Source organism: Magnolia sinica, chromosome 9 (genome assembly GCF_029962835.1).
Source record: "Magnolia sinica isolate HGM2019 chromosome 9, MsV1, whole genome shotgun sequence".
Lineage (NCBI taxonomy): Eukaryota > Viridiplantae > Streptophyta > Magnoliopsida > Magnoliales > Magnoliaceae > Magnolia > Magnolia sinica.
The window spans coordinates 19,618,435-19,632,106 of NC_080581.1; the positions used below are offsets into that span (position 1 = coordinate 19,618,435).

A 13,672-nucleotide genomic window follows, 5' to 3' on the forward strand; every position below is an offset into this window, starting at 1 on the left:
TGATCTCTCACATTATTTGAGTTCATGCATTGGTCCTACATCAAACCTTAATTAAAAATCTACAAGTATCGCGTAGCTTATGCCTCACACTTCAAAGGGGTGAAACGCTAATGTACTGAACTTGGGACATGCTCTGGCCCAGCCCAGCCCATTTTCCACCATATGCACAATTAAAACATTAAAACTCTTTGAAATGGGCATCCAAGATAAACAGCCAGACTACTTTCACAGCTACATAAGCAGACAACTTCATGAAATGGAGAAATGTTGTAAGTTGATAAATTTTGATTTAAACACAATTAACTACAGTATTAGTTAAACACAATAAGCAAAATAAAGTGAAGGATAATTAGGCAATCTAACCTTTGGCACCCAATCCACGAGATTTCGGCAGCTTGACTGCAGTCAATGGTTTGATAATGCCCTGAGCATCTTTGCCCAGACCGGAGCCTTCAACGAAACCCATTTTTGTCATCATCCTTGATCCAAATCCTTTGGTATGCCTCTCAAATGCCCCAATCCTTTCAGATTCCCCTCTTCTGTTGATTCCAGCCATAGCACCCTCAGAAAAACCTGCTTTTGCCATCTTTGATCCAGCTCGCTTGGTATGCTTCTGGAATACTGTCTCAGGCCGTGTCCTCGCTCTGTTGCCCTCATTGTCACCAGCCTCACCAAACTCGACACCCAATCCCAGCGATTTAGGCCGTTTTATGGCTTCTATGGGCTCAACCATTCCTTGACCATCTTTTCCCAACCCACCTCCTTCCATAAATCCCATCTTAGCCAACATCTTTGATCCAAAGCCTTTTGTATGCATCTCGTATGCACCCAAGCCGGTGGAGCTCACAACAGTCTTCATTTCACGATTGACGTCATTCTCACTCAAATCAACCGCCACTTTTTCTTCCAATGGATCGACTTGCATTATGCCACTCGAAACAAATGACACCGGCTGATCAGCATACGTGGTGGCCCAGCTCCCACCCTGTTTCTTCCCGCCGCCTGTGCTTCTGCCAAGATGGTTGGATGAATTTTTCATTAGCCGGGTTGGTGCGGACTGGTGTAATTCTGACCTTGGATGAGATGATGGACTCGATCCACACGATCTTGTGGCCATTTTATTTCTGTGTTTCTCTCTTGCAGGAGTTTTTGTGTTCACACCTTGACTTACCACAAAATCTGTGTACTCATCACCTGCTCCTAACAGCTGAATCCATGAGAAAGATTGTCAGTCTCAGACATGATGACATAAAATGGCAGTGCTAAGAGAAGATGACCAGGAAGGAAACAAAGGAGTTAACTGATATGATTGGTGTGAACAAGCATAGACTGCACAGGCCAATTCTAACTAATGACAACGCAAAACAAGACAGGATCCTTTGACAAGCTCAACTAGATAATATGGCACTTGGAAATACCAAGACCTTTCGATAATTTATATGGTAACACCAAGATGAAATCTTCTCAAGTGCACAGTTTGACACTATGACTCATGGATCCATAGCAAGACCCACATCAACTCCCGTCTAGATGCTTGCACAGTGAATTGACAAGTCCATGCACTCGTTTATATGAAGACAAGCAGGCAACTACATACAAACTAACAGATCACAAAAGACAACATATGGGATCATATCTTACAAAAAAGTAAAGAAGAATTATAAGATACTTGACCCAAGGCTTTGTGCGGTATACTAAGGTTCTCAGTTCTGACAACCACAGCCCATGTTTCAGTAATTCAGACCACCCATCAGCTGGGTTCCATCATGGATGGACCATGCCCCAAAAATCTCCAGGATAGAACAAGCTTAACCCTTTGATTTATTGACTACAAATAGATGGCGGAAAAAGAGAAATCAAGCGATGAAAATAGTCCCAATGCTGATGGCTAGGATCTTCCAATCTGGGAAACTTCAAGGTGTGGTAAATCCACATTTGAGCACAACAGAAATGGTTTGGATACCAAACCATAGGCCCTACTTGTCATAAATGGAACTGAGAACCCTTATAATTGCAAAGCCTCAGATTGAGGATCCCATAATTCCTCAACATAACACGTCCATTCTTAACCTCACACTGGAACCACAACAGAGCAGATGGCCCAGGCAATGACTACAACAGGACAGAAAAGACCCAAGTTGAGAGTCATCTATACAAAAAGGTACAGATGTTAACTCTTAACCACAGGCCAGAACTGTGACAGAACAGATGATCCACGCCTGGATTCCAGACTAGATGGACCAATAGATTTGAACTGCACAGACAGGACTGCGAATGCAAGCTATAAACTCATATGCCAATAGCAGACATATTCCATCACAAAATTCAAACTGAACACAAGTGGTTTGAATGATTAAATCCTTTAGATGCCGGTAAGCCAATTTAAAAAAGAAAAAGAAAACAAAATCCAGTAGAATAGCTTTATAAAAGCACAAAACAGACAAAAGGTCAAGGGAATTGCTCAATTACTATTTTGAGTCGTGTTGCATGATCAGTATGGCACGTAAACATGATTCACACTAGTATTATGACAAGGGGAGTAAAAATCCACTACTAGAGATCACATATCTGACTTAAATGATTGAAAATGAGAAATTAAGAAATCAATCATAAGCGGGCTTCGATCAGAAATGATTCTTGGGATGTGAACATGCAGAGTGGTTCCTAATTGGAAGTTGATGGCAGAAGGCCGATCAAGAATTCAAAGACAGGCCATATCACATAATTAAGAGGAACTAAATCTCAATGGAAGTCTGTTGTGAATTCCAAGACCGACCAGTACAGAAGGCCAGTGGAGAGTAACGATATGGATGGTGTTAACTTGGTCTTTTCTGGTCCCATGAGAAAAACTAAAAGAGTCAAATTGGTAGTTTCCAGTCCTGTTGAGGAAGACTCAAAGACAGTGGTTAAGAAATAGAAGCCTTCCAAACAAGAACTAGCCCATCCATGGGTATACCACGGAGTTGCCTCCTAAAGAGAAATAAGCACACAGAAAGAACAATAGAAGTTGAAGTTGCTTTTATAAAGGATAAAGATTGTTAGGTTATCTTTGTTGAGTTGGCTCATCGGAGAGGCCCTCCAATGCTATTTCATGGCCTAGAAATGTATACTGATGTGGACATAGATAAGAGAGCAGGGATATAACTCTCCGTCTCTCAAAAAATCCGGTACACAGATACGGACACATTACAACCATCCCATTTGAAACCATTCATATTTGGTTTTGTGATTTTGACTTTGAATATGGAACCTATTCTATAACCTTTTTAGTTTTACTAAAGAAGTTATTGTTTTTAACCTTTTTAAAAACTAGCATGTTAGTTATTTTATTTATTTAACTTAATGCCTATGGGAGTTTTGTCCCTTCATTGCGGGTCCCAAGCCCAGACAAAGGAGGGTTGTGTCAGGTTGACAGAAGGCATGAAACTTTGGTCACATATTTTTGTGTAGCTGACCCCAAATAGTTGGGATAAGGCTTAGACGATGATGACGACGACGGCATCTTGAGAGGCATGCTAAATCCCTATCATGTTAAATTTAAACTAAACTTTTAATGTTTATCATACAATACATACATATACATAGATTATGATAATTATGTTAGAGAACTGACAAGAATTCAACAATGTCAAATGCAATGCAATATCATTCAGATAGAAAATAACCTACAAGTATCAGCTAGTGTTGGCATCGTCTTGTGGCCAACAAGGTATGATGAGCATATCCAAGTATACAGGTATCATAGGGACTTGAGAAGACGACATGCCCATGGAGGTTCATGGACACCATTGACAAGATCATAGATTCAGGACAGTGATGAGAACTTAGATTTGGTTACACACATGAGCCTTATATCAGTCATTTCCCTCAAGGGGCTCATAAGGCAGTGAATTGACAATATTCTATTTTGTGCCCATGGATAACACGGCAGATTGTATTCAGTGCCGAATAAAAAAGATTTTTTTTTTAAAAAAAAAAACTTTGTGGAAGAAAATAAAGGCAAATACATGATCTCACAAGTCACAAGACAAAATAGGTAAATGGATAAGATATGCTTTCGGTCCTATTGATGAGTACCAAGACTGTCAAACTCAATAAATAAACCAAGCATGAAAATAAGACAAACAGTATGCTCAACCAACTAAATACAAATATTAAGAAAACAAAATAGAAGATATAGTTTAATCAAATGTACATACCTTCTCCAAACAGAGTTTATCATTGGAAGAGGGCATGCATGTATGTCCAGTTCGTGTCACAGTTACATATCTGAAAACACACCTGAGCTTAGAATGCAACTTAAACATTTCATTTATTATGAAAAAATTCGATTGGAAAGATAAGTTTTAGGAAAAAAGTAAATTAAATTCCATTGGAAAGCATATCAACCATATTTCTTATGTCCTGCATTCAACCTCTCTTATGCTAAGGATAGGATCATGTGGATCACTCTATACCCAAATTTGGCATTTTAATTAATCTATGGAATAATCTATATCATAATTGAAAATTCTTCTTGCTTAGTATTATATTTATATGCATGATATTACATAAATCAAAGAGCAAATCTCTACATTCTAAACATAAGCTTAAATCACAACTTAATCAAAGATAATGGTGTGAACCATAATTCCAGATTGGTAAAAACAGTTTTCTGGATCGTAAGTGACCCATTACCTGCATTGCGCAACTCAGAACAGAAACATAGGGGAGATGGTGATCTAGGTAACCTTGATCCAGTCATGCTAAATGAAGGTGGAAATAGTCTTTAAGATAGTCAACAAAGAACAACATGATATCAAGCTTCCTTATTATGTGATCCAGTTTTCACTAACTCTTGAGTACTAATTTCTGAAAAAAAGTAAACAATAACTATAATGAGCCTTTCAAAGAAATACAAAAACTTTAAGTTCAAATTACCTCTAGATTTAGAAAGAAAGGCTGTTAAAAGGATCTTTCCATAGTAAAATACCAAAAATACCATGCTAAATTACTATAGCGTTACTGTAGTGTTACTATAGCATGCTATTGTAGCATTATTCTAGCACGGTGTTGTAGTGTTATTGTTACATGCAACTGTACCCTCACTGCAACACACTGCTGTAGCAGGCTGTAAATGATATGAGAGGCTGGGAGCTGATTGCATCATCTCCGCTTGAGACAGAACTCCAACTTCGTGCTTTCCAAACATCTGAACTACCTCCTTTAGGAACCTATCTGAGGAAGCAACTCCTTTCTAAAGCATGCCTGTCCCAATAGCACATATTTTCCTCTGTAAATCTCATCCACCATTTGCTAAGAAGTGCCCAGTTTCTCTCTTATATTTCCTATCCCAAACCTCCCCCTCTTTTTTACTTTTTAACATCACTCCAATTCATGAGATGGAATTTGTACCCCATGCCCTTCACACACAAAATTTCTTTGTATACATTCCACATTCTCAACTGAGCGACCAAAGCATTTAGCAGAAAGAAAGCTGGAAGGTTCGTGACAGCCTTGATGAGAGCAATTCAACATCCCAAAAACAAGCACCCTCTCTTCCATGCTGCCAGCTTACTTTCCATTCTCTCAATAGTAAAACCATTGCCTTCACATTGTCCCCTTTAAAGGACAATTTGAGCACCTCTGCAACCCATCCAATCTGCCAAAACTTGGACATTTTCGGTCCCAAAAACCACTCCCTCCATAGTTCTTCTGCTGTTGTTTATTCTGAAGGCATCGGAGACCACTTTAAAACACCAAAGAAACCCTTAAGATGCTCTACATGTTTAATAGAAGTGTGGAACATGATGAGCACCTCATCCATGAAATGAAGGTGGAAATACCCATCCTAGAACTATTAACAAATATAGGATTTGAATCGTACACCCATACGGTACAATATGAATCTCATATAGTGAATCGCAAGATTCATACAACACCGGTCCTCATATAGCCTTGTCATGATTATCATCATAGCCAAACCCAGACAGCTACAACAAGGCTATGCTGTTGATGATGATAACAACTTGCACTAGAGTGGCTTCTATTGAGGGGAGTAATGGCTGTGTAATGTATCACCAAGTATTTTATGTAAAGCAAAACACTGCACGGTAATCTATATCATCGTCGTCGTCATCATCTAAGCCTTATCAAAACTAATTGGAGTCAGCTACATGAATCCTGTTCAGACATTCCACTCTATCAATGCCCATAACTTCAGTTAGTGTTGTGGTATGCAATTGAATATGCCATTTTGGGAGCACAGATCATATATGCCACGGTGGCATATGCAGTTTTAAGACAATTAGGCACTATGCCATGGCATGTGCAATGGCGTATGCAATTATGCGATCGCTTATGCAATTATGTGATTATGCCATCACTTGTGCGATGAAAAAATGGAAATTTCTTGGAGGGATGTGCGATTGCATATGCGATCGCATATGCACACAAGCCCCTTGGGTTGCATATAATCGCTTATGATATTTGACAACAATGACCATAGAAATCTGCAACATGTTTGTAAATTTTGCTCAAGATCTCTCACTTATTTACGGAAGATTGACATAAGGTAATGTTCGTTACAAAGTATGGAATGAATTTCCATTTGTTCGAAAAGCTTATGCAGCACTTCAGCAACATGGCTTGTTTTGCATCTACTCGAGCATACAATGAATTCCTCAAACTTAAAGAATTGACTGGATCCTCTTTGATTATTCTTTTTATTTGCTTTACTATCAGCAAGTTATCTTCAACTGTTAGACTCTACTATAACATTAGATTTTATGTCACAAAAATGTAAAGCTACATTAGCAGTAGTTTTCATGCAGTAACCATAAAGAGAAGCATGAAATTTTCAAAAAGATGAGGAGAAAAGATATTTACTCTTCAACGAAAAAAAAAAAGGGATTTTGAGAACAGCACAAAATTATAATTGAACCAATGAAATGTTTTTAGCTACTAGGCAACCAATAGGTTGAATTTCATTGACTGGCGTAATAAAGATTTCAATATATCCAAGTAAATAATGCAGAGTGATTCAGATCAACAGAGCCCTCTGACATTCGGGCATTCCCCTTGCAAATGTACCTGTGTATCTAAGGTCATCTTTTTTTCTTTTCTTTTCTTTTTTTCGTTTTTGAAACATACCTAATGTCATCATTTAAATGCCTATATTTGATTGGGGCCAAGTTGGGGTCATTTCAAAAGGAATATTTTGTGAAATGATAAGTCAGTCTGTCATAAGTATCATTCACTTGGTTAGAAAGAGGGGCGTAAATCCAAGGAGAATGGTGGTCCTCGGAATGAGGTCAGTTAAACAGGTAAATCTGGCTCTTTTAAGTGGCAGTAGCGAATTGGGGACACAGAAAGTGCATTATAGTAGAGTAATCTCACAGAGAAATATGGGTGACAGAGAATGGCTGCGCAATTTAATGCAGTAACTGCAGAATGGGATCTGCTACATGGAGGGCTATATGGCCAGTTGAGGCAGGTATATCCAGCGTTCGAAATATCGATATCGCGCAATGTATCGCACCCTTGGGATACAGATACGTATCGGTTATCGCATGGGATATATTGTTTGTATCGCATAATTTATCGCACTTTTTGGGAAACATGGGGAAACATTGAGAAAATAGTTGAATTTTTCAATGAAACTTCAGGGATTATTAAAAAAGACCTCCATACACACTTTTAAATCATAAAATCTCAAAAAAGAATGGCACATAATAGGTTTCCTTTGTAAAGGGTCCTAAGCTCCGCGTTGTCCGATTGAACTAAGACAACTATATCCAGTATCCACCCCATCTATCTGTTTTTCTATATCATTTTAGGACATTATGCAAAAAATTAAGCACATCCAATAATCAGGTAGACCATATCATAGGAAACAATGGTGATTAACCATTAGTGGGCCACTCAAACTTTGGATATGCTTCACTTTTTGGGCTAAATTCATAAAATTATATGGTAAAATGGATGGACGGAGCGGATAAAATACATGAATTATAGTGGCCCCACAGAGTTTACTCACTACGTCGTTCCCAACCCAGACGGACGCAGATTTCCTACAAAAGCCTTTCGCAGGGAGTTCCTGCGCTGGGAACCCAGATGGGGCCCACTATGATGTTTGTGAGAAATCCTCCCCTTCCATCAGTTTTGTGAGTTCATTTCAAGACAATATGCCAAAAATGAACCGTACATAAAGCTCAAGTGGGCTGTGCTAAAGGAAAATGTGGTTAGGGAAGTTCCTACCGTTGAAACCTACCTGGGTTCGACAGTGATGTTTACATGCCATCCATACCGTTAATAACTTCATTCCTACAGGGATGAACTGAAATCACAAATATTAGCATGATTCAAAACTTTCATGGCCCATGAATATTTCAACTGTGGACATTCAATTATCACGTTTTCGGCCCACTTAAGCTTTGGAAACGGTTCATTTTTGGCATCGTGTCCTAAAATAAACTCACAAAACGGATGGACAGATAGGATTTCTCACAAACATCACAATGGGCCCCACCTGGGTTCCCAGCGCAGGAACTTAATGCGAAAGTCTTTCGCAGGAAATCCGCGTCCGTCGGAGACGCTCCTCCCACTCAAGCTGTCTGAACGGTTCAAAGTTAAATGGGCCCCACAGTAATGTATTTATTATATCTATACCGTTCATGCATCTGGAGAGATCATTTTAGATCAAATGAGTAATATCCAAAGCTCAAGTGGACCACACCACAAATAGCAGTGGGGACTGATTCTCACCGTTAAAACATTTGTAGGGCCCACCATAATGCCCACCATAGCGTTTATTTTTCATCCAATCCATTCATTAGGTCACACAAATCTGGATGAGGAGGAAAAACAAATATCATATCGATCCAAAACTTTTGTGACCCCAAAAGGGTTTCAATGGTAGACCTTTAATCTTCCACTGCTGTTTTCAGTGTAGTCCACTTGATCTTTGGATCCATCTTATTTTTTGGCTCAAGCCTTACGACGAGCTCGCCAAATGGACGAACGGTTTGGATATAACACATACCTCATGATGGGACCCACAGAACTCGGTGACGACGTCAACACACCAGTCGGTGGTGTGCGGTACACCACTTTATTGCAAAAAAAGGGCCGGATGCCCTTTTTTTTCTAAGCAAAGAGGGTTCCAGCCCCAAATATCTCCCAAATCTTCGGATTCCGGAGAAGATTCTCCAGATTTCGACGAGGATTTCCCCCGATGTCACCCAAATATCCTGATTTCTTCGGATTTTGACGGATTTCTCTCCCAAATCGAAGATTTTGCTTGCACTAACCTACGAAAGAAGCTTCGATTGGAATGGCCCACCAAATGGAAGTTTTCGATGATGACGATCTCTTGTACAGGTACCGAAATCCAGTTTCTTTTTTCTTTTTCTTTTTTTTTTCGGATAATGATAGTTTCAATTTTTTTAGGAAATCGCGTGATATCGTGCGATATCGACGATATATCGGCCGATATCTGGATTTTGGGGTTTTTGGTATCTTCCGGGGGTTATCGCGAGTGTATCGTCTCGCAAAGGTGCGATAACGATAATATCGGCCGATAGTATCGATATTTCGAACACTGGGTATATCAGGTATAGAATTGGAATAGGGGATAAGAGTACGATTTTGGGAAGATTGGTGGTATGGTGACATGTCCTTACACAGAAAGTATGAGGCGTTGTACCTGAAAGCACTCCAGAAAGGGGCAACTGCTCAAAAGTTTCTCCAAAGATTGGAAGAAGTGGTATGGGGGCCTTGTTTCAGACGGACTTTGGTATGAGGAGATCCAAGTTTTGGCCCACTTGTTAGGCATTCTAGAAGAAGTGATATTCTGGTTCCATAAGAAAATAAAAGGTTATGGGGCCTCGAGTAGAATGATACTTTTTCGATGAAATCCTTTTTGGATAAGCTTAAGGCTGGCTCTACACCTGTACCATCTCCCAACTATAGTTTGCAATGGTTCCTCTGAAGGTAAACACATTTCTCTGGACTCAGGTTGGGTTTGGGGGGGGGGGAAGAAGAAAGATGGCATGATGAATTTCAATAGTTCCTTGGGAACCTGGGGCCGGCTGGTGTAAGCAGGATTTTTATAGACCTACCCATATTATTTCATCCTCAAGGCAGGTGATCAGCAGGATGCAAATTTCGCTGAGGCAGAACCTATGCTTCAATGCATGAAGATTAAACTAGAGCATTGGATTGCCTCACTCATAATAGAAGGGAATTCTGCAAATGCTATCGGAGGGCCAAGCCTGCCCATTGTCCATAGTTGCAAACTCAGTTGAAGAGTTCGGAGACCTATCCACTAACATTACCTTACTGTTCTCACATGTCAACAGCGAGGCAAATTCTGTGGCAGATACATCAACAGCGAGGCAAATTCTGTGGCAGATACCCTAGCTAGTAAAGGAATTAGAGAAAGGAATCCCCATGCATTGTTAACCGCTTATAAGCTGAAATTGGGCAGCAGGTGGGCTTACTGTGGATGTCTTGGTGCTTTATACCCTTTGGCCTGTTTCTTATTTGTATCTTTCTGCTTTTACTTTTAACAAAATTTTGACTGGCCATAAAAAATTTTAAATTTTTTTTTTAAAAAAAAAGAGAGAGACAACTCTAACATGTGTGTTTGCTAAGCTTAAAGAATTAACCAGCACATCTGATCCAACAAAAACTGAGTAAACTTTGCTACCTCTTTTTGCCAGAACCTTGGCAACCACTTCTCAGACGATAAATTGACGCCAATCGTTGTACCTAAAGATACAGGATCAATGACAAACCATAAATGAAATATTGATGCAATCAGAGGAACTCAAAATATGACAAATAATAATAACAAGCAAAAGGGAGAAACTTCTGCTATTTTCACCTCCATGGTTTAAAGCTCATTTTATCCTATGGACTGAATGAAGAAAAAATGAACTCGCTTCTTGTCAATGACTAGATGAAAGCTTAATTTGGCATCCTAGACTACTATTGATTCGGATATATCTTTCTTTTCCACATCTTTCAGATCTTTTACATCCAATATATTTTCTTTCTTTCTTCTTTTCTTTTCTTTTTTCTTTTTTCCTTTTTTTTTTTTTTGAATGATACATCCAATATATTTTCAGAAATTTAGAAGAATCGAACAATTTACGATCCTATTTGGCCTACTCTAGGCCACCAGTGACGCTCAGATCCAGTTCAATTTCCATAATATCACTGCATCTACTTCATGCACACAACCATAGACATAAATACAGCATACAAACTCCATATGGATGGTGTTAGATGCAGCCGTACAGCTCAAAGTAGGTACACATTTGTATACAAGGGGTGATGCGAAGGATATAGGAGGAGTTCTATTTAAGGCAGGACTCTTTAACACAATTTCATAGTTCATATGGTCAGAAAAGGAGCTCCGTATGCATGTACACTTATACTTGCTGTTTTACAGGACATGCAGGATGTGAAGGAAGTTACAAAAAGAAAGGAGCCTTTCTTAGTTCTTTTTAGAGTTTAGAGGCATTTTAGGAAAAGTTTAGCCAATGGAGTTATTTTCTTGCTTTCTTTATTCAATTTGTAGCCACTAGAATGTCTATTTTTAGGTTTTTTTCACCAGTAATAAGAAGTTAATTAATGTTCTGGCAGTGAACAGAAGAGAGAGAGAGAGAGAGAGAGAAAAGGATGGAGGAAGGAGAAATGAAATCGCAGGAAAGGATGGAAGGTTAGAGGAGGCTAACGGAAAATCAGCTACGGAGAATCCGTTGATTGGTGCCTTGGAACAGGGGTGGAGAATAGTGGTGAAAAAAAGGAGACCAGGCCCGAAAGCTGCAGTCGCTGAGAGGGAGAGGGGCTTCCCCTGTTCATCGGCCATTTCCCAGAGGAGTGGCCCGAACCAGATTTTCAACATCATTCAGTAAATCGGGGAAGGTTACAGAGCTTATGAACCCTCGCCTGAAAGGAAAATTGGAAATAAGGGCCTTCATTTTTGTTCGATTCAAACTTCATGAATAGGCAGAGAGAGCTATCACTGACTTACACCTGAGATGGATATCAGAAAAGTGATTGTTCATCGATTTGGCAAGCTATGGGCCAGAGTATGGCCCCTCAGAACCAGGGTTAGCATCTAAGTGGGTAGAGAAGGCATCCATGGCAGTGGCGGGAAAATCCTATATGAGACCGTTAAGTCAGGGGTTAACTTAGGGAAGGGGATGCTAGCTATTATGAACTCTCAAACGTCATTAAAGAGAGCAGGAAAGGAGGTGGCTGTCTAGGTGGCAGAATCAGAAGGCAAATGGAAGGTGGCCATACCTTCATCGCTAGTGGAGGAAGCTCGGGTAGAGTTTTCTTCAAGTTTGGTTTGTGAGGTGCGAAGCAGCATCGCATGTCAATCAGAGATGGATGCCTGGGTGAAGGAGAGATGGGGTCTTTTGGAAGGAGATTTCCAGCAATACAAACTCAATAACCAAAGTTTTGGATTAAGGTTTCAGATCATATCAGCTTGAATAGAATCATGGTGGCTGGAGAAGCCTTTGCTACTGAACCAATCAAATAACTCTGCGGGTAGTGTGATTGGTCTTTGTTGGGGCTTAAGGAGGAGCGGATCAGCAACTATGGCATCCCAATCGAGCTATGGAAAGAAGACTAGAAGAGGTGTTCAAGGCAATGAGATCCTATGTGGGAGAAGTTCTAGCTATAGACAACAAATCTCTGTTTAAGACCGATAGAATCCTGCGCCAGAGTATGTATGAAGAATCGTAGAAAGGGATGGATACCGCTCCCAAATAATATTGAGATTCAGGTCTCAGAAAGCACAGAATCCTTCCATATTCGGGTGGAGGGTGCACCATTCAAGAGTAAGGGATTCTCAGCGGGAGGAGGGTTAGAAGTCAATGGAGGGGTGCATCTAGCTCAGTTTCCATTAGCGTTAGCGGACGAAGGTGCACCTGGTCTGATGTCTCATGGAATACCGTTCCAGGGTCAAGACACGTGCAGGTCTCCAAGTGGGTGTTCAAGGCAATGAGATCCTATGTGGGAGAAGTTCTAGCTATAGACAACAAATCTCTGTTTAAGACCGATAGAATCCTGCGCCAGAGTATGTATGAAGAATTGTAGAAAGGGATGGATACCGCTCCCAAATAATATTGAGATTCAGGTCTCAGAAAGCACAGAATCCTTCCATATTCGGGTGGAGGGTGCACCATTCAAGAGTAAGGGATTCTCAGCAGGAGGAGGGTTAGAAGTCAATGGAGGGGTGCATCTAGCTCAGTTTCCATTAGCGTTAGCGGACGAAGGTGCACCTGGTCTGATGTCTCATGGAATACCGTTCCAGGGTCAAGACATGTGCAGGTCTCCAAGTGGTAGAGAGCACTGTTTTAAATATCGGCCGATATATCCCACGATATATCTTGTATCCCACCTGTGCAATACGAAACGCACAAGTAGTGTGATATATCCCACATGTTCGATCTAGTGAGCATTTTCGAATTTCAATGCTCTTATTTTCTGTAATTCCTGTTAAATTAGTGTCAAATTATTACAAATTCATGATTTTTCATGTTCTGCATGAAAAATCATGGATTGGGAGCTTCTATTTCGAGATTTGGAGGAGATGGGCCAAGTGGCGAAAAATTGAAAAATAAAAATAAAAATTCCCAATTTCTTGCAAATCGTTTTCAATCTTTGTGTT

General features: G+C 40.0%; 1 protein-coding gene across 3 annotated transcripts in view; it reads right to left on the reverse strand.

Annotated features, from left to right (window-relative positions):
- Positions 1-200: 200 nt before the first annotated feature.
- Positions 201-13,672, reverse strand: part of LOC131257025 (uncharacterized) — a 34,926-nt gene continuing 21,454 nt past the window's right edge. For all 3 annotated transcript variants that reach the window (XM_058258189.1, XM_058258188.1, XM_058258191.1), the window contains 3 exons: positions 10,691-10,752; positions 4,200-4,269; positions 201-1,207 (listed from right to left, as the gene is read on the reverse strand). In XM_058258189.1, coding sequence (XP_058114172.1) covers positions 359-1,207; positions 4,200-4,269; positions 10,691-10,752 — 981 coding nt within the window. In that variant the 3' untranslated portion in view covers positions 201-358. The remainder of the gene's footprint in view (positions 1,208-4,199; positions 4,270-10,690; positions 10,753-13,672) is intronic.